Source organism: Lithobates pipiens, unplaced genomic scaffold (assembly GCF_037356315.1).
Source record: "Lithobates pipiens isolate NorthernLeopardFrog02 unplaced genomic scaffold, aLitPip1_a1.2 Scaffold_22, whole genome shotgun sequence".
Taxonomy (NCBI): domain Eukaryota; kingdom Metazoa; phylum Chordata; class Amphibia; order Anura; family Ranidae; genus Lithobates; species Lithobates pipiens.
This window is the reverse complement of record NW_027507784.1, coordinates 166,067,790-166,095,031: the sequence shown is the minus strand read 5'-3', so window position 1 is coordinate 166,095,031 and position 27,242 is coordinate 166,067,790. Positions and strand designations below refer to the sequence as shown.

The following is a 27,242-nucleotide window of genomic DNA, read 5'->3' as shown; positions in this document are numbered from 1 at the left end:
GCTGGCTGCAGGGGGTAAGAGGGAACATAGACAGTCAGCACTGGATGGGGTCATCTTATTATAGGGGGGCTGGAAAGAAGCTAATAATACATTATAAAAATACCTAATTATTATCATCTAATATTTTTTAAATGATAAGAGATGTAATAATAGATTGATGATAATGAAGAAATCAGATAATAATGTGTAGCTTTGATATCTAAGCCGCTTCCTCTCCTGTGTTCGGAGCTCTCTCTCACACATCCTCTCCGGAGCTCCTCCCACACACAACTGCTGTCTCTGCTCTGCGCGCTGACACTTTTTATCACTGAGCAAAGCGTGGGAATGGAGGAAGGGATTATTACGGTGCCAAAAAGATTGCATATACAATTAGAAAATGATAAAAAATTAATCTTTTCCAATTGTTGTATATGCAATCTTTTTGGCACTGTAATAATCCTCTCCTCCATTCCCACGCTTTGACTTGACACTTTGGGATGAGGTGCCTTATTCAAAACGGACCCTACCGCCACTTTTTGTCTACTCTTATCACTGATCGTGATGTCATGTGGGAGGGGGCGGAGTCTGCAACCATGACAACAGCTAAGGAGGTGTTCCTCTCAGCCCTTGTACACACGGTCGGAGATTCAGACGGAATGTTTCCGATCGGACCGTTTTGTCGGATATTCCGACTGTGTGTGGTCTCCATCGGACTGTTTCCGTCTGAGTATCCGACGGACCAACTTTTCCAACTTGCCGGTAAAATTTTCCGACAAAATGCTCCGATCGGACATACTCCGATCATGTGTAGCCTATTCCGACGGACAAGGTGCCACGCATGCTCACAATCCAATTCGGACACGGAAGCGCTCGCTCAGGTAAAACTACTGCTCGTAATCGATATAGCACATTCGTCACGCTGCAATGTTAAAAATTCTTTCATGAAGCGCATTCTCTTGTTCTTTACAATGCTGCAAGAATGAACTTTATTTGATGCTCATAGTCACACACACTTCTCCCGAACGTATTTCTTCAGTGTTTTTTACTCATTTCAGCAATACAATATTTTAAATCGTCACATCTACACATTTTTTTTGTTTTTTGGGGGAATTTTGTTGTTGGTTTTTTTCATCAACATCTCCTTTTTTGACAGTTTGCTCATCTTTGCATTTTTTGGGGTGTGTTGTGTGTGTCAACTTACCACAACAACATTATCTTTTTTGTATTTTCTTTTTTAATCTACAGGAGGTTGTTTAGTGTTGGTGCCCCTTGTTATTCATGTCGCTTTGTATTTTTGAAATGTACCTGCCTGCTCACAAATAAACTGTCCTTTTGGAAGTAAAACACATACGCAAGTATTTCTTCAAACAAAAAAAAAAACTTTATTTAGGTGTCATTAACAAATAAAGAGGGAGGCAGCGATGGAGAAACTGGGGAGATTAGCGAAGCCATTGGCCCCCAGGGCACACATCAACTATTTAAACGCAAAAATTGGTGGCCTGAGGAGTACATGTCTGAGGGAGAGAAGTCTGGTCCTGAATTCCAAGAAACCCGGAACAGCAGCAGATGACATCTATGTTCCCAGGCTGTGGTACTACAAGAGGCTGCATCTTCTGTCAGACCAGACTGAACCCAGGTTCTCACACTCTGGTCTTCCTTCCACGTTTCCTTCCAGGCTGTGGCTGTGGTGCTGGAGGTGTGGCAGGAGGAGGAGGGGCATGGGCCAAATCACACGTGTGTTGCTTGTGTGATTTGGCCCAACAGACCCTTGTTGAGGGTGTGTATAATTATCTCCTCACACAAGAGCTTTTGCCCCTCCTCCATTTTCTCCAGTTAGCACGCAGCCAAGGCGGCAAAGGCCTCTTGATAGGAGGGGGTGGCTTGGAGGGCCGCTGAAGCCTCCCCGATCAGCCTCAGAGCTGACTCCTCCACATTCCCCCCTTTCTCGCCCTTTTGTGTGGAAGGCAGAGGGGAGGGACCTGGCATTCTGTCAGGCTCCTCCGCCCGCCCACCGCCTGGCTGCCACTTACCCCTGCCTCCTCCTGGCTGCCACTTTCCACAACCACCTCCTGGCTGCTGCATTCCACACCCTCCTCCTGGCTGATGTCTTCCTGTGTATGAAAAAGGGACATAGTTTTAGTTTTTGGTTCATCAAACACACACACAATTTTCACATCAAGACTGTTGCAAACTGTTAACCAATAGAAAAGACTATCATTCTGAGCCCAGCATTTTTCTTTCTTGTCCCAAAGGTTTTGGCCACTACTGTCTATTGATATGTGAAACACTTTCTAAAATCAGCAATTAGTGAGCACAAATCAAGTTAACATCATTAATTTTTACTCCCAAAATGTGTACAACAATACTATACCTGGCTCAAGCTGGGCTCCCCCAGTTCTTCCTGAGTGGAAGGCCCAGGTTGGGCATCAGAAGACTCAGCGGGTGTGGAATGTAGCATAGGACGCGTGGAAGGAAGGGTAGAGAGTGATTCTCTGACCTAAGCCTGGTCTGACAGAAAATGCATCCTGTTATATTACCACAGCCTGGGGACATAAACCTCATCTGCTGCAGCTCCAGATGGCATGGACTTCAGCACCTTCTTCCTCTCCTTCAGATATGTACTCCTCAGGCCACCGATTTTCACTTTTAAATAGTGGTTGTCTGCCCTGGGGACCACCGGATTCACAAACTCAACCAGTTTCTCCATCGCTGCCTGCCTCTTTAGTCTGTTACTGTAATGAGGGTGCGTCGATTGCCACAGGCAGGGCAGCTCCCTGTATTTATCGATGATCAGAGGGAGGAAACTGATCATTGAAACCGTCCATAATCTCTGCAAGACACAACACAAGACAAACCCTATTGTCAGGCTAAACTCCACTAATGCAGGCCTCAATCTAGAAGCATTATAGGCTAGTGATGTACCAAGTTCAAAATTTTACCTTCGTTTGCATGATTGTCGCATCAGCTTCTCCCTCTGTTCACAGATCGTACGTACGACACACGCATATTGCGTTTTATATACAGTACGCATGCGTGAAACTCCGCTTGCGACGTTCTTTCTAGGCTATTCCCGCCCCTTCGCTTTCGGCGCAGTGGGGAGAGCACATGGCGGAGAGAACGCAGGTGCGCAATCAGAGTTCCACTAACGAGGAGGAGGGTGAGGAAAGCCCGGAGCCTGAAACGTTCCGATCCAGGAAGAGAAGATTTAAGGCCTCAAATATGTCTTTTGTAGAGATGTTGGAGATGGTCGACATATTGAAGAGGACCGACTATGATGGGAAGTATGGACCTTACCCAAACCCAAATATCAGAAAGGCCAAGATCATGACTAAAGTTGTGAAGAGTCTTCTGAAGAATTTTGGGGTACGCCGATCCAAGGATCAACTGAGAAAACGCTGGTCAGACCTGAAACTGAGGGAGCACGATCAGAACAGAAGGATCAAGCGTGTTCTTCAAAAAAGTAAGAAGTTGTTGTGTGTTCATATGATTATTCTTGCTTGCATACATGCTCCATGTGTTTTGATTTCATGTTGTGCAGTTTAAAATGGCCACTTTCAAGTTCATGGTTTCATTCGTTCGTAAGAAACATCGTTCTGCAGGTAAGTATTCCAGCTTTAGAAAGTGTCCACAATAATGTTCTCACCTTTGAACTCGGCCAAAAAACACAATCGTACCACACTTCCAAGCAATGTTTCATATTCCTATTTCTGCCTTCTGTGTGCTATGTATTCCTTTTTTACATTCTCATAGGGGAGAGAAGACTCTGGAAGTCTGAGGACACCAGGGACCCCACCCCTCCCAAAGAAGGTGAAATTCCAACACCAGAAGCAGAGGAGCAGGAGAAGGAGGAGGAAGGAGAGATCGTTGAAGTTGGACAAATTGTCACCACAACAGGTGAGTGTCGGAGACCACAGCTTCCGGTAAGCTCATTAATGTATGTCTGCATATTTATAATACATGGTATATTTTTTTGCAGGTGATGTGGAAGAAGAATCACATTTTACCAGTGAAAGTGCCCAGATCCTGATTGTGGAGATAATGGGGTGCAATCGGGATTTATAAAATATACAGCAAAACATCAATGATGTTCAAAATAAAATGAAGAACAACATTGATGTTTTGGGGAGAGTGTGAAACACCCCAAACTAGCTAGGGTTTTATTTTTGTGTTTTTAAACAACAACTTTTGTCTTTTACAAAAAGCCAAATTTGGAAGATGCACAGAGTGTGTCAACATGCGCTATCTCCCATCATAGGGGATTAATGTACGTGTTTTGTGGAAAGTGGCTGAGTTGCCCCAAAACATGTACATTGATCCCCCATGATGGGAGATAGCACATGTTGACACACTGTGTGCATCTTCCAATTTTGGCTTTTCCAGGGGTGACACCCCATGTGATGAAGGCAATATCAGCCCAGTTTGTACATACTCATGTCTGATATTGTCTTCACTTTTCAAAGTTGAACTTTGTAAGTTCCTGTGTTCTGTATGTTACGCTTTGATACATGCCTGTTTACACAAAAACACCAAGTTACCCAAAAATGACCTTAAATAATGTTTTTGATACAACCAATATGTTGGTTTGTTGTAAAACCCTTTTCTAAACGCACATGTGAATGTGCTTCGATTAAAAAGTGAAATTATCAACAATGTGTGGCTTCCTTTTTCAATGCGCAAAAGCAGTATTTGGAGTAAAATTGTTGTTTTCGGTGACAATGGGTGTTATTTACTAAAGGCAACTCCACTTTGTACTCCAAGTGCAGTTTGAGGTGCACTTTTGCAGTGCACTTGTAGTGCATAGTGGATGTGCCTTTAGTAAATAACACCCACAGTGATGTGTTAATTTTCAGAATCATGCCATTTTCCTGACCCCATATACTTCTGCCATGGTGCTGAAAATGAGCAAGATTTTGGTCAGTAATGCACTACATACATTAGTTAACAAAAACAAGATGTGTGTGTGTGTAGCAGACCCACAACATAATAACATTATCTGAAGAAGAGACTGTCCCCTCATCTCGCTCAAAACTTGGGTTTGCACTGTTGTAGAAAAATGCACAACAACAAAAATCTAAAATTTACCTAGGAGACACCTAAAACCAAGCCAAGCAGTAAATGAAAACAAAGATTATTGGAGTTTCAAAGAAATGCCGCTCAGACATTGTCTGGCATATCAATGGCCCCCCTACCCACAAAGTACTCCAAGTATTGGGTTCGGACCTCACGGGCGCTTTGGGGGGGCAAGCCAGGACGAGCAGCTTCAAGGCCCGTGAAGTTCTCATTTTCAAGCAAGTCTGCATCTTGGCCAACTGAGACCGCATAGTTTACTGAATGTCTTTTTAAGAAATTGTGCAGAACAAAGCAGGCAAGCACTATGTGATTTATTTTATATTCCGCCATGTGGATAGGCATTAAAAAAGGCGGAACCGGCTGGCCAGTATTCCAAAAGTGTTCTCCATGACTCTTCTGGCTCTGGCCAGCCGGAAATTAAAAATCCTCTGGTCCGGGGTGAGGGTCCTCATCTGGAAAGGCCGCATCAGATGGTTTGCCAGGGCAAATGCCTCATCCGCGACGAAGACAAACGGGAGTGCTTCCTGATTCTCCTCTGGGGGTGGCAAGCCCAGACTGCCACTCTGGAGATGCCAGTAGAATTCCGTCCGTGCGAACACTCCACCATCCGGCCATTTTGCCCCACGACACCACCGCCAACATCATGATACTATTAAACCCCTTGTAGTTAAAATAGTAGGACCCCGAGTTGGGGGGTGGGACGATGCGGACATGTTTCCCAATCATTTGCACCTCCACAATTGGGAAAGTCCCAACGACTGGCAAAGTGGGAGGCCACAGTCTGTCATTCCTGTGGCGTTGAAGAAAACTGTGGAGTGAAACAAGACAAACAATTTGTAATTTTGCAAATCAACATTGCAAGCAGATTAGACACCAACATTTTTGGCCAAGATCAGTATAACATTTTGAGAAATTAGTATTTAAAGCCTAAAGTATAAGGTCCCCTTATCAGAGTCATCACCCCCCATCTGATGGGCCCTTGCTAAAAATGAAGGGGAGGGGATGTTTTGGACAGGTAACCCTCTCCACTTGATTGAGAGCTGAATGCCTAAATAATGTGTGATACTTTGGGAAGCCCCTCCTTACTTACACTATTGGCAGCCCGCGGGACAGGTAAGAAGTGTCATAATACCAAAAATTTTAAAAAATAAAAGCACATTTTGACATTCTGCTATTACATATCAAGATAATAATAAGGGGAAAAAAATTGAGTTTGGTAAAGTCAGCAGATAGAGGATTGCTATCAGCTGACCTAGCAGTTGGGGGGGGGGTTCCTAATGAGTTTGGCATAACCAAAAAAAAAAGTTACTCTGCATGAATTGAAGCACACACATAACATTTGTAGACATTTTAGGGGGTGTTTAGGGGAAAAGCAATACTATGGAGCTGACAAAAGACATTGGTAAGTTTTCAGCAAAGAGCGGGCTGAACTCTGCTGTGTCTGCTAATGTCACAGTCAGTCCAGGCTCGGGTATCATCGGAACCATAGAGTCGGGATCCACCGACATGCCTGGGTCGACACCTGGCTCAGCCTCTCAGCGAGCTGCTGAGAGCCTGAGCCGGCCACTCCTGCCCCTCCACAGTCCAGCGCTCATATGAGTGAGGAGGGGGCAGAGCAGAGCGCTGGTGACTGACAGTTCTCTGCTTATGTAGCTATGAGAACACCACCAATCACTCGGCTCTCAATGTTAGAGGTGCTGGGGGAAAGATGCAGCATTGATCCGATACTGCAGCCACCTAGGTAAGTATGAATCTAAAAAAAAAAAAAAGCCCTATACGTCTCTTTTAAGATAAAAGCCAAATATATAATAGTCTTGTGCAAAATCAATTACCACATAATCAAATAAAGTGCCAATGTCCATGAATTGCAGTCCACCAATAATTGACATCAGTTCCTGCCCTAAAGAGCTATTTATGTAAAGAATATATAAAGCTCAATGCATGCAGAAAAAAATGATAAAAAATTCATACGAGTACAGTGTTGCATGACCGTGAAATTGTCAAAGTGCAACAGCAAAGCTGAAAGAAAGACAGGGAATCACCATTTAAGTGCAGCAATGCTTCCTACCAATCATGGAAAGCCTTGTTTGCTCTGCTCACAGGTCTGGAGAAGATGTAGATCTTCTCCAGACCTGTGAGCAGAGCAAACAAGGCTTTCCATGATTGGTGGGACGGGACACTATGACCATGCAGATTTGGATTTTATATGTACTTTTAACATGTGAGTTGCTTTGTCACTGAATGGGAAACATGGCAGCAAAAAAATCCTTTGGAGGTGGCAAGCAGATTCATGTACATGGACTACATGGCTTTATCTAAGCAGATGGCACATTATGACCATGCTTGCACCTCCAGCCCCATTCCCTGCCATGCCAGACTAGCCCTACTACCAAAGAACTGGGGGTGGGGTACAGCCGGCATAGAGGGTTGTAAAATGTCTGACATGGAGCAAGTGGGAGGGGGCAGAGGACATGTAACAGAAGAAGTTGGGTCTTGAATACACAGGGAGGGCTCAAATTGGAGAATATGGTACCTCAGCTCGCTCACGTGCTCCCTTCCCTACTCCCCAACTTCAGAACCCCTGCAACTACTTGTGTTACCCCCCCTTTGCCAAAGACTACCCCCTTCTTATTTACATACAGCAGACAACATTCCCCTGCACCAGAAGTTCACCTCCCACCCAGGAGGGTGCACACACTGTGAGGTGCCAACTGGGGTAGTTGCTTGCTGCTGCTGGTTGGTCCAGGGACAATGCAGTGTCAGGTATGGGGGGGGGGGCAGAGGAGTGTCAGCCCAGCGTTGGTCACCTTGAGCCAATCTGAAGCATTGTCAGTGTGGGCACTGCGCCAATCATGATTCCCCCCACCGCCACCTCTCCAGGCCAGCCACGGGTGAGACTGGTGACCAAGAGAGAGTGGAGATCGAGAATCCACAGAGTGGACCAAGAAAGAGGAGATAGGGACTTAGAGGGGGGACTGGGAAACAAAAAAGCAGGGACCGAAAAAGAGGAGACAAGGCCTGAGAGAGAGGGATAGAGACTAAGGACCAGAGAGGACCAAGAAAGAAGACACAAGGACGGGGAGACTGGGGACAGAGAGAAAGGAGCTTACAGACCAAGAGAGGGAACCAGGGACTGACAGAGGGAACTGAGAGAGGCAACAGGGACTGGGACCAGTAGCGGATACTGGGGACCCAGAGAGAGGGGGGCGGGCACATTGTGTACAGGGACTGATAGAGGGTACAAGGACTGTGTGTACAGTTATTCAGAGAAGGCAGAGGAGCATGTGTGTACAGGACTCCTACAAAAGACAGCACTACGTGTGGATAGGGACTGGAGGAGATGAGTACCATGTGCATGGGGAACTGATAGCACAAGGAGACAGGGACTATCCTAATCTATATGAACTAAAGGGGAAGATGGGGGACTGCTTGAATATGGGCTGACATATAATGGAGTGTGTGTATAGGGACTGACCATCACAGGCGATTGGGGACTGTGTTAAGGGGCTAATAAGCACAGGGAACAGGGACTTTATGAACCTGCAAGGACTAAGGTTACTTTCACACTTATGCCGCGTACACACGACCGGACTTTGAGGGACTAGGTCCGACGGACTTTCGGCGGAGTTCTGATGGACTTTCAGAATGAACGGACTTGGCCACACACAATCACACCAAAGTCCGACGGATTTGAACGTGATGACGTACGACTGGACTCGAATAAGGAAGTTCATAGCCAGTAGCCAATAGCTGCCCTCGCGTTGGTTTTTGTCCGTCGGACTAGCATACACACGAGCGGATTTCTAGGTAGGAACTGGGTCCGGCGGAGTCCCGGCAGAAAAATTTGAAACATATTCCATTTCTAAAGTCTGTTGGATTTTTGCAAATCAAAAGTCCGCAGCAGCCCACACACGATCGAATGGTCCGCCGGAATCGTTCCGTCGGACCTTTGATGTTGAAAAGTCCTGCAAGCAAGCAGCATCCAAGATTATAAAAAAAAAAAAAAAACATCAAAATGTATGGGCAATCCCTATGGTAGATCCACCAGTGGGGTCCTCTCAGGACTGAGAAAGGACTGACATGATCCCAGTGGGGCCCCAGAGGACCGGAGGTCTTGGGATGCCATGGCAAAGCTGGATTAGCAACCCCCTGTACCACAACTCGTGGTAATAAGAGACCTGGGTGGGGGACTTGGGTATTGCTGGCTGCAGGGGGTAAGAGGGAACATAGACAGTCAGCACTGGATGGGGTCAACTTATTTAAGGGGGGCTGGAAAGAAGCTAATAATACATGATAAAATAATACCTGATTATTATCATCCAATAGTTTGTAAATGCTAAGAGATGTAATAATAGAATGATGATAATGAAGAAATCAGATAATAATGTGTAGCTGTACTTTTTAAGCCGCTCTCTCTCACACTTCCTCCACGGAGCTCCGCCCACACACAACTGCTGTCCATGCTCGCTGACACTTCTCACTGATGGTGACGTCTGTGCGGAGGGGCGGAGTCTGCAACCATGACAAAACCTAGAGGGGCGTTCCTCTACGAGGACTCAGTGATATTTGGCCACGGATGTACAGTGTATTATTAGTGACAATAATGTTAGATATTAATAATAATCTTTCCTAGCTATAGATAAAATCTATAGACAGCTCGGCCCACAGACCTGCACATATTATAAGATCAAAAACAGGCAGTGGTAAAAAAAATAATAATCTTATAATAAGTGCATATAGTGGTTCTCCTACTATCTATTTTCATTGTGGTCAAAATTGGTGTGTTTCTTGCGTATGACCGCTGAGCCTTGTTATTCCTCTTCCTATATAGACCTCACCAAAGATGGCCGCTCCCCAAGCCTGAGAAAGGAGCACGCATGCTCCAAACGTGAGCTCAGCCACGCCCTCCAACTGTCACAATGAATGCACGAATGACTAATCGCCACCCGCTCAGCTGATCAGCTTCAGTCCCACAACCCACGTGTCACGCCTCTGCTACTGAACACCACTGTGCACTGTAGTCGATTGCTCTTGGCTGGCAGGAGGTGGAGTTGATGGTCGAGTAGACTGAGCAGAACGAGCAGAACTGCCTGTCTTAGTGTAGGGGGGTTTGTTGTTACTGAGCCAGGTGTACAGGACTGGAGGATGTTGGACTTCGCTATATTCGCCATCACCTTCCTCCTGATCCTGGTGGGAGCGGTCCTGTACCTGTACCCGGTAAGAGTTGGCGAGATGATGACAGTGGCTGCTGATGTGGCATCTGTTAGTGCAGAAGAGTGAGCCTGCTCATCTAGTCACACTACCATGTCTGCCACAGGCCTGTACAACTATACTATGGGGGCAACTGACACATGCTTCCACCAATAGAATACTATGGGGGGCTACTGACACGCGCTTCCGCCAATAGAATACTATGGGGGGCTACTGACACATGCTTCCACCAATAGAATACTATGGGGGGCTACTGACACGCGCTTCCGCCAATAGAATACTATGGGGGGCTACTGACACATGCTTCCACCAATAGAATACTATGGGGGGCTACTGACACATGCTTCCACCAATAGAATACTATGGGGGGCTACTGACACGCGCTTCCGCCAATAGAATACTATGGGGGGCTACTGACACGCGCTTCCGCCAATAGAATACTATGGGGTGCTACTGACACGCGCTTCCGCCAATAGAATACTATGGGGGGCTACTGACACGCGCTTCCGCCAATAGAATACTATGGGGGGCTACTGACACATGCTTCCACCAATAGAATACTATGGGGGGCTACTGACACATGCTTCCACCAATAGAATACTATGGGGGGCTACTGACACGCGCTTCCGCCAATAGAATACTATGGGGGGCTACTGACACGCGCTTCCGCCAATAGAATACTATGGGGGGCTACTGACACATGCTTCCACCAATAGAATACTATGGGGGGCTACTGACACATGCTTCCACCAATAGAATACTATGGGGGGCTACTGACACGCGCTTCCGCCAATAGAATACTATGGGGGGCTACTGACACGCGCTTCCGCCAATAGAATACTATGGGGGGCTACTGACACGCGCTTCCGCCAATAGAATACTATGGGGGGCTACTGACACGCGCTTCCGCCAATAGAATACTATGGGGGGCTACTGACACGCGCTTCCGCCAATAGAATACTATGGGGGGCTACTGACACGCGCTTCCGCCAATAGAATACTATGGGGGGCTACTGACACGCGCTTCCGCCAATAGAATACTATGGGGGGCTACTGACACGCGCTTCCGCCAATAGAATACTATGGGGGGCTACTGACACGCGCTTCCGCCAATAGAATACTATGGGGGGCTACTGACACGCGCTTCCGCCAATAGAATACTATGGGGGGCTACTGACACGCGCTTCCGCCAATAGAATACTATGGGGGGCTACTGACACACGCTTCCGCCAATAGAATACTATGGGGGGCTACTGACACGCGCTTCCGCCAATAGAATACTATGGGGTGCTACTGACACGCGCTTCCGCCAATAGAATACTATGGGGTGCTACTGACACGCGCTTCAGCCAATAGAATACTATGGGGGGGCTACTGACACGCGCTTCCGCCAATAGAATACTATGGGGGGCTACTGACACGCGCTTCCGCCAATAGAATACTATGGGGGGCTACTGACACGTGCTTCCGCCAATAGAATACTATGGGGGGCTACTGACACGCGCTTCCGCCAATAGAATACCATGGGGGGCTACTGACACATTCTTCCCCCCTTCTCGTCTGGCCCATCACTGTACACCCCCCCCCTTCTTGTCTGGCCCATCACTGTACACCCCCCCCCTTCTCGTGTGGCCCATCACCGTACACCCCCCCTTCTCGTCTGGCCCATCACCGTACACCCCCCCTTCTCGTTTGGCCCATCACCGTAAACCCCCCCTTCTCGTCTGGCCCATCACCGTACACCCCCCCTTCTCGTCTGGCCCATCACCGTACACCCCCCCCTTCTCGTCTGGCCCATCACCGTACACCCCCCCTTCTCGTCTGGCCCATCACCGTACACCCACCCTTCTCGTCTGGCCCATCACTGTACACCCCCCCTTCTCGTCTGGCCCATCACTGTACACCCCCCCCTTCTCGTCTGGCCCATCACTGTACACCCCCCCTTCTCGTCTGGCCCATCACTGTACACCCCCCCTTCTCGTCTGGCCCATCACTGTACACCCCCCCTTCTCGTCTGGCCCATCACTGTACACCCCCCCTTCTCGTCTGGCCCATCACTGTACACCCCCCCTTCTCGTCTGGCCCATTACTGTACACCCCCCCTTCTCGTCTGGCCCATCACTGTACACCCCCCCTTCTCGTCTGGCCCATCACTGTACACCCCCCCCTTCTCGTCTGGCCCATCACTGTACACCCCCCCTTCTCGTCTGGCCCATCACTGTACACCCCCCCTTCTCGTCTGGCCCATCACTGTACACCCCCCCTTCTCGTCTGGCCCATCACTGTACACCCCCCCTTCTCGTCTGGCCCATCACTGTACACCCCCCCTTCTCGTCTGGCCCATCACTGTACACCCCCCCTTCTCGTCTGGCCCATCACTGTACACCCCCCCTTCTCGTCTGGCCCATCACTGTACACCCCCCCTTCTCGTCTGGCCCATCACTGTACACCCCCCCTTCTCGTCTGGCCCATCACTGTACACCCCCCCTTCTCGTCTGGCCCATCACTGTACACCCCCCCTTCTCGTCTGGCCCATCACTGTACACCCCCCCTTCTCGTCTGGCCCATCACTGTACACCCCCCCCCCTTCTCGTCTGGCCCATCACTGTACACCCCCCCTCCCTTCTCGTCTGGCCCATCACTGTACACCCCCCCTTCTCGTCTGGCTCATCACTGTACACCCCCCCTTCTCGTCTGGCTCATCACTGTACACCCCCCCTTCTCGTCTGGCTCATCACCGTACACCCCCCCTTCTCGTCTGGCTCATCACCGTACACCCCCCCTTCTCGTCTGGCCCATCACCGTACACCCCCCCCTTCTCGTCTGGCCCATCACCGTACACCCCCCCTTCTCGTCTGGCCCATCACCGTACACCCCCCCCCTTCTCGTCTGGCCCATCACCGTACACCCCCCCCCTTCTCGTCTGGCCCATCACCGTACACCCCCCCCCCCTTCTCGTCTGGCCCATCACTGTACACCCCCCCCCCCTCTCGTCTGGCCCATCACTGTACACCCCCCCCCTCTCGTCTGGCCCATCACTGTACACCCCCCCCTTCTCGCCTGGCCCATCACTGTACACCCCCCCCCTTCTCGTCTGGCCCATCACTGTACACCCCCCCCCCCTTCTCGTCTGGCCCATCACTGTACACCCCCCCCCCCTTCTCGTCTGGCCCATCACTGTACACCCCCCCCCCCCCCTTCTCGTCTGGCCCATCACTGTACACCCCCCCCCTTCTCGTCTGGCCCATCACTGTACACCCCCCCCCCTTCTCGTCTGGCCCATCACTGTACACCCCCCCCCCTTCTCGTCTGGCCCATCACTGTACACCCCCCCCTTCTCGTCTGGCCCATCACTGTACACCCCCCCCTTCTCGTCTGGCCCATCACTGTACACCCCCCCCTTCTCGTCTGGCCCATCACTGTACAACCCCCCCCTTCTCGTCTGGCCCATCACTGTACACCCCCCCCTTCTCGTCTGGCCCATCACTGTACACCCCCCCCTTCTCGTCTGGCCCATCACTGTACACCCCCCCTTCTCATCTGGCCCATCACTGTACACCCCCCCCCCCCTTCTCATCTGGCCCATCACTGTACACCCCCCCCCCCTTCTCGTCTGGCCCATCACTGTACACCCCCCCTCTTCTCGTCTGGCCCATCACTGTACACCCCCCCTCTTCTCGTCTGGCCCATCACTGTACACCCCCCCCCCCTTCTTGTCTGGCCCATCACTGTACACCCCCCCGCCGGTCTGGCCCATCACCGAAACCCCCCCCGCCGGTCTGGCCCATCACCGAAACCCCCCCCCCGCCGGTCTGGCCCATCACCGAAACCCCCCCCCGCCGGTCTGGCCCCTCACCGAAACCCCCCCCGCCGGTCTGGCCCATCACCGAATCCCCCCCCGCCCGGTCTGGCCCATCACCGAATCCCCCCCCCCCCCCCCGCCCGGTCTGGCCCATCACCGAACCCCCCCTCCGCCGGTCTGGCCCATCGCCGAACCCCCCCCCGCCGGTCTGGCCCATCACCGAACCCCCCCCATCCCCCCCCCCGCCGGTCTGGCCCATCACCGAACCCCCCCCCCCCACCCGCCGGTCTGGCCCATCACCGAACCCCCCCCCCCCCGCCGGTCTGGCCCATCACCGAACACCCCCCCCCCCCCCCCCCCGCCGGTCTGGCCCATCACCGAACACCCCCCCCCCCCCCCCCGCGGTCTGGCCCATCACCGAACACCCCCCCCCCCCCCCCCCCCGCCGGTCTGGCCCATCACCGAACACCCCCCCCCCCCCCGGCCGGTCTGGCCCATCACCGAACCCAACCCAACCCCCCGCCGGTCTAGCCCATCACCGAACCCCCCCCCCGCCGTCTGGCCCATCACCGAACACCACCCCCCCCCCCCGCCGGTCTGGCCCATCACCGAACCCCCCCGCCAGTCTGGCCAATCACCGACCCCCCCCCCCCCCGCCGGTCTGGCCCATCACCGAACCCCCCCCCCCCCCCCGGCTGGTCTGGCCCAGCACTGTAAACCCCCCCCCCCCTCCGCTGGTCTGGCCCAGCACTGTACCCCCCCCCCCCTCGCTGGTCTGGCCAAGCACTGTGAGCCCCCCCCCCGCTGGTCTGGCCCAGTACTTGCAGGGAAGGGTTGGAGACTATTAGGTTTTTAACGGTCATCTCTGCCTCATTGGAGGGATTTCTCTTCATGTTCTCTCAGGACAGGAATGGAGTGAACATTTTCTCCAACAGGGGCACAGACAATAACCGATTTTAGCAGAGTGTGGAAAGATTAGAACTTCTGATAATTTTGTCATTGTATCTATACTAGGGTTGCACCAATGGCGAGTATTTTTACAAGTACTAGTACTCCTGAAAATGGTGCAATATCCAAAACCAATACCTTTGCGGTGCAATTTGAGCCCATAAAAAAATGAATGTGTCCATGCAACCTTAAACTATACCTGGTCCTACCCACAACCACCACCCCCCACCCCTTCTTATACAGTTATCACAGGGCAGGAAGTAAGGGAAAATCTCCCCAGTGAGGTAACATACAGAAGGAAAAATCTGACTTTTTTTTTTTTTTTAATCAACACATTATCGCAAACTAAAAATATATATTTTTTGTTGTAGCTGGAGTAGGTAGGAAAATAATGCAAATTCATATTTGAATGAAAAATATCCTTTTACACTTTATACTGGAGATAAGTGTAAGTGTCACGGAATGCAAAGTTTATTTAAGGTGTGTGTATAACATTGCTTCACAATTACTCAGCTGTGTAAACATACAAAGAGAAATTTAATAAGTTTTTTTTTTTTTTTTTTTCAGTTTGTGAGGTTACTAGAATATGCATTTTAGATGTTAAAGAGAAGTAGAAACTTGTGTTTTTTTTGTTTTTTATCTCAAAAATAAAGAGCTAACGCATATACAGAGAACCATAGGGCACAGTTTGCTCCGAGATGTTACAATAATCATAGTAAAGAGCATCAACCTTGCAGTACACATTATACATTGTCCAGAGAAACAAATAAACCCAAAGTAAAACCATAGGCATTAATATCTTTTAGACCCAAGGATTACATCTAAAATAGCATACGCATAGCAGGAGGGGGAAGGGGGAGGGCTGCTAAAGAACCAGGTCTGGAAAAAAAAAGTGTGGGGTGGGTGGGCAGAAAACCCATCCTATCTCATTGTCTACTACCAAATGAGGTGAATCCTAAGCCTGGAATCTGCACCCACATTGCTGCACGATCGCATGCATGATGTGCAGTGCAAATTCAGCCATGCCGTTACATAGTAGGTCCATCAAGTCAAGCCTATGTGTGTGATTATATGTCAGTATTGCATTGTATACCCCTGTATGTTGCCGTCGTTCAGGTGCTTATCCAATAGTTTTGGGAAACTATTGATGGTCCCCACTGAGACCACCGCCTGTGAAAGGGAATTCCACATCCTTGCCGCTCTTACAGTAAAGAATCCTCTATGTAGTTTAAGGTTAAACCTGTTTTTTTTTTTATTTTAATGAGTGGCCATGAGTCTTGTTAAACTGCCTTCCACAAAAAAGTTTTATCCCTATTGTGGCGTCACCAGTATGGTATTTGTATATTGAAATCATATCCCCTCTCAAGCATCTCTTCTCCAGAGAGAATAAGTTCAGTGCTCACAACCTTTCCTCATAACCAATATCCTCCAGGCCATTTATTAGCTTTTGTTGCCCTTCTTTGTACTCATTCCATTTCTAGTACATCCTTCATGAGGACTGGTGCCAAGAACTGGACAGCATACTCTACGTGCGGCCAGACCAGAGCCTTGTAGAGCAGGAGAATTATAATTTTATCTCTGGAATCCCCTTTTTAATGCATGCCAATATTCTGTTTGCTTTGTTAGCAGCAACTTGCTGAGCCTATCATCTACTACAACCCCCAGGTCCTTTTCCATCCTAGATTCCCCCAGAGGTACCTCCCCCAGTGTATAGATGGCATTCATATTTTTGCCACCTAAAATGCATTATTTTAAAATTTTACTACATTGAACCTCATTTGCCACGTAGTTACCCACCTCATTAATTTGTTCAGATCCGTTTGCAAGGTTTCCACATCCTGCGGAGAAGTTATTGCCCTGCTTAGCTTAGTATCGTACGCAAATACAGAGATTGAACAGTTTACCCCATCCTCCAGGTCATTTATGAACAAATTAAATAGGATTGGTCCTAGCACAACAGAACCCTGGGGGACCTCACTACCCCCCCAACCATTCTGAGTGCTCCCCATTTATCATCACCCTCTGAACTCTAATAGCCAGTTTTCAATCAATGTACTCACCCTATGGTCCATGGCAACGGACCTTATTTTGTACAGTAATCATTAATGGGGAACTGTGTCAAATGCTTTTGCAAAATCCAGATACACCGCTTCTACAGGCCTTCCTTTATCTAGATGGAAGAAAACATAGGTTAATTGGTTTGGCAAGAACGATTCTTCATGAATCCATGCTGATTACTGCTAATGATATCGTTCTTATTACTACAATCTTGTATATAGTCCTTCCAAGAGTTTGCATACTATTGATGTTAGGCTAACTGGTCTGTAATTCCCAGAGATGTATTTTGGGCCCTTTTTAAAATATTGGTGCTACATTGGCTTTTCTCCAATCAGCTGGTACCATTCCAGTCAGTAGACTGTCAGTAAAAATTAGAAACGATGGTCTGGCAATTACCTGACTGAGTTCCCTATGTACCTTCCAGTACAAGCCATCTGGTCCTGGTGATTTATTAATGTTCAGTTTTCCAAGTCTAATTTAAATTTTGTCCTCTGTTAACCATGGAGGTGCTTCCTGTGATGTGTCATGAGGAGAAACACTGCAGTTTTGGTTACTGAAGCCCCTCGATTCCCTCGTGAAGACTCGGGAGAAGAATAAATTCAATACCTTCGCCATCTCGTCATCCTTTGTAACCAGATGTCCATCCTCATTTTTTATGTCCCGCCTTTTTTACTGTTTACATTCTTAAAGAATTTCTTATGCGCTCCTCCACTATGTGTCTTTCATGTTCTATCTTGGCTGCTTTTATTGCACCCTGTTGCATTTTTTATAAGGTCTGAATGTTGATGATGATCTCTCAACCTTGTATTTATTTTAAGGCCTTCTACTTTGTTTTTATATGCATTTTTACATTGGCGTTAAGCCATTCAGGACTTTTGTTCGCTCTTTTAAATTTATTACCCAATGGGAGAAAAAATAAAACGCTACGACTTTAAACGAGGCGGTGACCGGGTAAGGTCAATTGCCTCCATCCCTATCTAATTAAAACAAACAGGAGGACTGGGGTTTGGGACTTTAAACGAAGCAGGCAGATGTAAAACGTTTATGTTTATTAGAAATCGGTGATAAGTTACATGAGGGTAATCGTGAATACACCAAGAAAACCAATATATTTTGTTCAGTGGATAAACATACAGCGATGACAATTAACCACTAATAATACAAATCACATATTAAAAGTGATCATTAAGTAGAGAAAACACATAGTTGGCATAAAAACATGGCATACAATAGCTCTATGCATTTTGTGGATTCATCCACTCTTCAGGAGCATGCACGTGGAAAACTGAATGCTGTAGTATAATGGTAGCAAGAATATCTGTAAGGTCTGACCCGGTCATGGAAAGAGATTAAAATAAAGCAATTAAAAGGTCATCTTGCCTAGGCTAAACCCCCCCCCCAAACCACTCTCAAAAGTACTTACATTGTCTGTGTCTATGCAGTACCAATGTGCCAACATGAATCAGAAAACCCCCTAGGGGTATCACTGGTGGGAGCTGAGGTGGTAATGACAGACCAGGACTCAAAGGCCCCTTTCACACGGGACGGATCAGTAATGATCCGCTTGCTCAGCAGGGATCGCTCCGTTGTCCCCGCTGAGCCAGCAGCGGACAGGGCGGTCTCTGCACACTGTGCAGGGACCGCCCTGTCAGCTCTCCTCTATGGGGGATTGGATGTACGCGGACACTCTGTCTGTGTTTATCCGATCCGCTCTGCAGACGGATAGAAAAATAGGATTTTCCTCCGTCTGCAGAATCGGACAATAGTGGAGGCAGACGATAGCGGGTGTCTGCGGTTGTTTATCTGCAGCCACCCGCTATCCCATAGAAATGCATGTATGTCTGTATTTCATCCGCAAACGGATGGATGAAATATGGACATACTGTCCCCACGTGTGAAAGGGGCCAAAGATGGTTTCCAAGGAAGGAAATTCCAAAGCATAATGGTCAAAAATGACCATGAGTGCTGGGAACAAAAGTGAGATTATAAAATGGATTGGAAACTCATAGTATGTGGTACAATGGTTCATATGTCCTAAACTAGGTAAAGGATAGGGTAATGAGATGCTAATGAGTGTATAGGTTAGGTTAATGAAAGTAGAAGGTAAAGATGATGAAGTACATAGAAATTTTAAGAATATTAAGAAACCATATTAACCAAAGAGATTAGGTAAAATAGAATGAAAGTGCAGCATAAATTGGTGAAAAAATGAGGTCAAATTTACCTAATAAACACTTCAATTCTGAGTGATCCACAAGGTGTGCAGGTAAAAAGCTGGAACCACCATGTGAGTCAAACCCCCCCCCCCGGATTGATTATAAGGGCTGGTCTGCCACACCCACCAACATCACATAGGCGTGCACTATGGGGGGTAGGCAACTGCAGCAGGGCAGAACTGCTTACCTTGGGTTTATGAGCTTTTGTCAACCTACCACTAATGCCCCCAATACTACCCTCTGGAATATGTTCTGCACTGACTAACTCTACCTCTGGGCCCCCCATCGCCTAGTTTAAAACCCCTCTAACTTTCTCGCCATCTTCATTCCCAGCTGGCCTTCCTCAGCCCTTCCCAGCAATCTGTCCACCAGATCCATGATGTGCCGAACCCGATCGCTCAGTAGACAACATACAGTTTGCCGATTCAGGTCTTTGTTATGCCCCGTACACACGAGCGGACTTTTCGACATCCAAACTCCGACGGACTGAGTCCGGCGGACTATCCGCTCGTGTGTGGGCTGCAACGGACTTTAGCTTCGCAAAAGTCTGACGGACTTTAGAAATGAAGCATGCTTCAAATTTTCCCGACGGAACTCCGCCGGACCCGGTCCCCTTCGAAAAATTCGCTCGTGTGTGTGCTACTCCGACGGACTAAAAGCGACGCTAGGGCAGCTATTGGCTACTGTCTATGAACTTCCTACGTCGAATCCAGTCGTACGTCATCACGTTCGACTCCGTCGGAGTTTGGTGTGATGGTGTGTGGTCAAGTCCGTTCGGTCGAAAAGTCCGCCAGAACTCCGGCGGAACTCCGCTAGAACTCTGTCGGAAGTCTGTCAGACTTAATCCCTCTCGTGTGTACAGGGCATTACAGATTGGCCTCTCTGTCCTTTTACCATCAGAATCTTTCCCTTCCCCCCCCTGGAGGGGAACTGGAGGAGTTCTTCCCCTGACAGCTAGGAGAGTGCCTCAGCTCCAGTAGTGCTGATCCCTGACTGGTTTCACCAATGTCACTCAATGGAGCGTACTTATTGGGATGCTTCAGCCCTGGATTGGCCTCCCTGGCACTTCCCCCTCTACCCTTCCTGACTGTCACCCATCTACTCATTCCTAGTGCCTGCACCTCTTTGTCTCCACCTGCCTCTGTGCTGGCCCCTGCCGTGTACGTTCATGGCTCTCCTTTTAGTATGGAGGGACTTCTAAGTGCTGACAGTTGCTTCCCCAGATTCAGAACCTGGGCTTCCAGAGAAACAATGTGCTTACATTTTACACAGCAGTATTCACCCTCGATCGGATGATCAAGGAATGCATACATGCTGCAAGATGTACGACGAGTCTCCTCTCCACACCCGTCGGGCATCGTACCTATTAAATTTAATGAGGATTGTGGATTACACCCTGTCCAAAAAACCCTGTTACAAGAACTAACAATCCACGTACTACCCGGACAACACTCAGACGTCATAGTACCTGTGTAGTGTGAGTACCTGTTATAACCTCCGGTTTTCAACTCTGGTTTTTAACTCACCACTTAGTCCAATTGTATGGCTGAACCTTTTTTTTTCCCCCGCACTATAATCTGGTCGTATGGGTGTTCATCCAATTCCTGTCCAAAATCCACAGTTCGCACTGCGATCTGTGAACTGATCTGGGGTTGTCATTAACTTTATATTGACACCCGCAGCGGTTCGTAGATGGCAGTGTGAGGGAGATGCAATGAAGAAACTGGCACTGGAATCTCTCTGGTTCCCGCATCGCATATGTATGAACCCAGGCCACATTTCTAAGGATCTGGCCTCGACCCAAACAGCCCAGATTTTATGGATTTTTTATTTTTATTTTTTTGGGGCCATTTCTGCTCATATAGGTATGTTTTTATATAGGGGTAGGGTGGAATCAATCGCAGATCTCCACTGCGAGACCATGGTAGGGTCAGCCTGTTTTTTAATTGGATAGAATTGCTTTTCTTCCGTAAAACAACAAATAGCTGTGAGTGTTGGGAGCAATTGAGTACGATTTCTCAAAACGAGTAACCTAGGATCCATTTCCACAGACAGACCTTCCACTGAATTTATCTCAGTTACTGTTTCCCTCCAGAATCCTTGAACAAGGGGGCATGACCACATTAATTATACGTACCATTCTCATGATGACAGAAGTAGAAGTTTATGTTAACCACTTCAGCCCCGGAAGATTTTACCCCCTTCCTGATCAGAGCACTTTTTACAATTTGGCACTGTCTTTTTAACTGGTAATTGCACGGTCATGCAATGCTGTATCCAAACGAAATTTGCGTCCTTTTTTTTTTTCCCACCAATAGAGCTTTCTTTTGGTCCTATTTGATCACCTCTGCGGTTTTTATGTTTTGCGCGTCACACAAAAAAAGACAATTCTGCTATAATATCCCCAAAAAATGTTTAAAAAATAAATAAATAATAATTCTTCATCAGTTTAGGCCAATATATATTTTTCTACATATTTTTGGTAAAAAAAAATCGCAATAAGCATTACTGTATTTATCTGCATAAAAACACGTACAGAGCGTTTGTGCTGTGTAATCTGCCCCCCTGTAAACAAAAAAAAAAACAAAAACCCTGAACATTGCACTTCCTGTATGCCCTCTCTAAATAGACCACGATAACCAGGGAAGCCCCACCCTGACCACCGTGGTCTAAGTGCGTTCCTCCATCACATGCTGTCCCCTCTGCCAGCTCCCAATGATGTAAGCAAAGAAGATGGCAGCATGGTACCTAGTGTTGGATTACAGCAGGACATCACTGATTTTGCTTGATGTATAGTATATGTTTATCAACATCTTCATCAAAATGGAAAACTATTTGTTTTAAAAAAATATATATATATATTTTTCTTTTTCAGTCTTCCAGACAAGCATGTGGTATACCTGGCCTTGCTCCTACAGAAGAGAAGTGAGTTATCCAGTGGCAGTAATAATTTAACATTCATGGTGTTCTCCATATACTGTATCTCTTCAGTTTCCTCACTGACAGAATTTGTGTCCCTGCTTAACCCACAGTAAAGCGGGGGGGGGTCTTATTCCTAATTTTCATGATGCCCTTTCCTTTCTTTGGTCACACCCTCATCATTATCAGTGTCCCTGTCTTTAACCAACTATCCTTCCAAACTGCAAAGGATTACCCGTAAAAAACCTTTGCCATCTTAGCCCTTTGCTTATCTATTCTGCTACTGACCACCTTTATAGCAAATGTCACCCCTGTCCTGCCCTGACCTGGCCACTTCTGTCTACAATTCACTGTCATCCTCACTGGATGTACTTGCTCTGCTCACCACACACAGAATCAGCCCTGACTTACAACCTTGGCAAGCTGATGACATCAGAAATCTCAAGAGACATACCTTTGCATTGGTGCTACTGTGGTGTAAAACCAAAACCCTGCAAGCCTTCTCCTTAAATAAATCTGCATTCCCAAAATTCAATTCAAGCCTACTTTGTCACTCTCATTACTCTGTCATCCAGTCCTTGTCATCTCTTTTTATACCTTTTTTAAAGAGGAAGTAAATTTTGAAGGGTTTTACTTTGTTTCCCTGCAAAGGTAAAGCATAATGGGCTACTCTGCATCGCAGAGTAGCCCATTATGTGTCGCCGGAAACTGAAACCTGTGATGTCCCTGCTGGCTGAAAGCGTCCATCTTCAGTTCTATTCCTTCCGGGGCCGCGGGCTCTAGCTCTGTGACATGGCATGACCCCAGCTAGAAACGTCACAGCGTGTCCTTTCTGAAGTGCGCATGCACCGAAGAAATCATTGTTTGGGGAATTGTAAATATCTCCTAAACCGTGTAGGTTAGAAGATATTTCTAGCACCTACAGGTAAGCTGTAATCTAGGTTTACCTGTAGGTGAAAGTGGTTGTACGGGGTTTACTTTAACTCTCTACATCACATACACTTTTAATTTTCTACATTGTCCACCACCACCTCCTCAACCCAGTAACTCACTCACTGCTCAGGAGATTGCCAATCACTTCAAAACAAAATTGATGCAATTCATGGGAACATCTCCACCGTACATATAGCTATCCTACTTGACATACCCTGTCCAAGACCACATTTAATGCTTTCCTTTTGTGAACTTGCTACAGAAGAGGTCACCAAACTTTTCTCAAAAGCCCACCTTACCACAACTACTATGATGTAACGATTAATAGTTATCCTCGCGCCACAATGGTTCAAACAGCACAAAAGAAATTATGAAATTATGGTTGCAGCAAAAACACAGACAGGGGTGTAAAACCCTCCCCTAAGATTGTGATATCTAGTAAATGAATAGTGTTGCGCTCCACAAGAAAAATCAGAATAAATGAATAAAATCTAATGAATAAGGATTACCTGCAGTACCTATACCAACTGATAGCACCATTGTTATTGCTGGAATTGGGAATTGTTTGCTGTTTACCTTACAGCAGGGAGGTAAGGTAGCCATTGCACTCAGTGTGTAAACACCCGACTCTGAGGATTCACAAGATCACTGGTGGAGCCACTATTTTTTTTTATTTTTTTCACGGAGCCAGTCTATCTCATGACACAGTGTGGACTCACATACTGCATGTGTTTACTTTGATGTTATAGATAAAAGATATCTTTACCTTTTATTGGACTTTTTTTCAACTGTGCTTTTTTAGATTTTTTGTCACTTGATGCACTGTATGGATTGAGACACAATTTGCTGCAATCACATTCACTTTATGCACTTTATAGATTGAGTTTCAATCTGGAATTATCTATTTATCGTCCGAATATATTTATAATTTTCAGTAGGATTGTCACTGCATGCACTTTATCTGGAGTAATCTATATTCGATTAAATTTTGTTTAAATTGGCACTAATGCACTTTAGCAGATTTAAAGCAATACGTTTTGAATAGCCATATTTAGCTACTATCTTTTCTTTATTCATTAGATTTTATTCATTTATTCTGATTTTTCTTGTGGAGCGCAACACTATTCATTTACTAGATATCACAACTACTATGATCACCCTCTTCTATCCTACTCTCACTCACATCTTTAAAGCGGGAGTCCGCCCTTTTTTTTTTTGTTTTTTTTTTAAAAGCCAGCAGCTACAAATACTGCAGCTGCTGACTTTTAAAATAAGGACACTTACCCGCCCAGCGTGCCCGCGATGTCGGCACCCGAAGCCGATCTCTCGATCGTCTCTCGGGTGCTGCCGCCGCCATCTTGGGTATGGGAATCGGGAAGTGGAGCCTTGCGGCTTCATTTCCCGGTTCCCTACTGCGCATGCGCGAGTCGCGCTGCGCGATAAGGCTGGTCCCCACTGTCTCTGGGATCCGTGTGTTTCCCAGCAGACAGCAGGGCACCTTCGGAAAGGGGCGTAGATTCTGCGGAAAGGGGCGTACCTTCTGCAGATATCTATGCCGGAAGTGGGTGCAGATACCTGTACTGTACAGGTACCTGCACCCCCTCCCCCCTGAAAGGTGCCAATTGTGGCGCCGGAGGGGAGGAGGGTTCCAATGAGCGGAAGCTCCACTTTAGGGTGGACATCCGCTTTAACCTATTTTTTCCCTACTGGCACCCTCCCCTCACCTAAAACATCACCCCGCATGCTTAAAAATCCCTCACTGGACCCCACCAACCTGAAAAACTTAAGACCCATCTCCTTGCTCCCATTTACCTTTAAACTTTAAGAGCACCTAGATTACAACCGTCTTGGTTTTTACCTCCATTGAGAACAGCCTTCTTGACCCCTTGCAGTCAGACAGTTTCTGTGGCGTGCTATGAGCGAAAGCCAAACTAAAACTCATAATTTACCAACTGCTAAAACCAATGGCCACTACTCCATACTCGTACTACTAACCTTTCTGCTATCTTTGATAATGTTGACCATCCGCTCCTCAAAAATCTCTACTCCCTTGGCCTCTAAGACTCTGCTTTTTCTTGGTTCTCTTCCTACCTTTCACAGATTTTTCTTTCAGTGTTGCCTACAACTTTCTCCTCCATTCCCCCAAGATTCTGTCTTCTCTGTAGGTGTCCTTACTCTTCTCCATCTACACCTCCTCCCTTGGTCACTTGATAAACTCACAGCTTCTAATATCATCTCTATGCTGATGATATCCAAATCTGTTTCCCTACCCAGCTCACCCCTTCAGTCTCTTCTCGCATTATTAACTGACATATCAGTTTGGATGTCACACACTTTCTCAAACTCGCTGTTTCTAAAACTGAGCTCATAATATCTCATACGCTCTCAGAAGCAGCACCCTCCAAACCACCTTACATTGAATTGTATTGTTACTTTACTGTTTCCTATTATTTTGTGAAGCTCTGCACAAACTGTTGGTTCTATTTAAATCCTGTACTAGATTAATAAATTAAGACTTTTAATGATTGGGATCTGATGGCTGATCTACACAAACCTATATCCATCTGGCATGGTTGGACCCTGTTTTCAATATTTGAGTACAGCATATGCACACTTTAATGAATAGTATACACTTTTATAGGCACAAAATGGTGTTGGTCAAACATTTTAACTCGTCTTATAGGGGTTTATTTACTAAAGCTGGGAAATGCAAAAAATAATCTTACTTCTGCATAGAGACCAGCTTCCAGGATTTATTATCAATGCTTAATTGAACAAACTGAGGTTAGAAGCTGATTGGGTTTATGCAGAATTGAGCCTGATTTTGCACTCTCCAAATTTAGTAAATACATCTCGTAGTGTATCAATTTACTGAATTCTACAGAAAGGGTTTTGCTGGAGCAGCAAGCTACTTTTATAGATATGTCCTGTAACATCCAGTCCTGACTAATTTTCAGGTATCTGGAATAGATGATTCAGTATCTGCTAGTTCAGTAGATGATATTTTTCTGCAAGTCGCTGATTTGCTGCTACCTTTTAAATAATACCACAAGCAAACAGAAAATATGAACTATTCTAATATCCTAAATTTTGTAGCAGTTTTTTTAGAATGGTTCTAAATTGTGAAGGTTGCCAATAATATATTCTATATAGTGCATCTGTTTTTTGCTTGCTGGCATATACATTTTTCATTTGATGTTTTTGTTTTTCCCAGAGATGGAAATCTGCAAGACATTGTGAACACTGGAAGTTTACATGAATTCCTGGTTAACTTGCATGAGAAGTTTGGACCTGTTGCTTCCTTCTGGTTTGGTCGGAGACTTGTTGTCAGTCTTGGATCCTTAGACCTCCTAAAACAACACATAAACCCTAACAGAACATGTGCGTTGTGTTTTTTCTTCCTTTTTTTTTTTTTTTTTCTGTGTGTTTAATAAATACACTTCTTTTGTAAGACTAGCTTGATATATAAGGCCCTAAGTTACCTACACTTAAAGGGGTTGTAAACCTCAAGGTTTTTTACCTTAATGCATTTGATGCTTTTATTTACCTGAACCTGGTCTTTCCTGTGACAGAGATGAGCACACCAGCTCCAGCCAGTGTCTCGGGTCCTGATTGAATAGATTGATAGCAGCGCAGCCATTGGCTCCTGCTGTTGTCAATCAAATCCAATGACGGGGGGAGTCAAGTCCTGCTGTCTGTGTAAATGGATGCAGCAGCAGGACACAAAAGCGTGTCGGCAACAGTGCCCCCGGGGAAAGCGCTTCTCTGACAGGGCACTCGATGCGGGGAGGAGCCAGGAGCACTACCTGGGGACCCCAGAAGAGGAGGATTCTGGCCACTCTGTACAAAACCCTTGCACAAAGGAGGTAAGTATGACATGTTTGTTGTTTTAAAAAGAAAAAAAAAAACACACAAGACTTTACAACCCATTTAAGTCTTGTACAAATGATGAGAGTATCGGCCAAATTATCGTTTTTTATTTTTTTGGTTGTTTTTTTTTGCATTCTAGTCTCGTATCAAAAATGAAGAGGTTACTAAAGTTACAGAAATTCTCACATGGCAGAATGCAACTTTGGAAGTGATGTAATCTTTAGTTTCCAAGCATG

The 27,242-nt window shown here is 46.9% G+C and overlaps 2 protein-coding genes across 3 annotated transcripts in view; one reads left to right on the top strand and one right to left on the bottom strand.

Annotated features, from left to right (window-relative positions):
- LOC143924323 (alpha-aspartyl dipeptidase) overlaps nucleotides 1–9,483 on the bottom strand; it is a 76,931-nt gene extending 67,448 nt beyond the window's left edge. Inside the window, exon 1 of one of the 2 annotated variants that reach the window (XM_077448573.1) lies at nucleotides 9,355–9,483. The gene's annotated coding sequence lies outside the window, so the exon portion shown is untranslated. The remainder of the gene's footprint in view (nucleotides 1–9,354) is intronic. The other variant, XM_077448574.1, reaches the window with a different exon arrangement.
- Nucleotides 9,484–10,061: 578 nt separating this feature from the next.
- CYP20A1 (cytochrome P450 family 20 subfamily A member 1) overlaps nucleotides 10,062–27,242 on the top strand; it is a 120,432-nt gene continuing 103,251 nt past the window's right edge. The window contains exons 1-3 of the mRNA XM_077448571.1: nucleotides 10,062–10,266; nucleotides 22,160–22,209; nucleotides 26,351–26,517. Of these exons, the coding sequence (XP_077304697.1) occupies nucleotides 10,195–10,266; nucleotides 22,160–22,209; nucleotides 26,351–26,517 (289 nt within the window). The 5' untranslated portion in view covers nucleotides 10,062–10,194. The remainder of the gene's footprint in view (nucleotides 10,267–22,159; nucleotides 22,210–26,350; nucleotides 26,518–27,242) is intronic.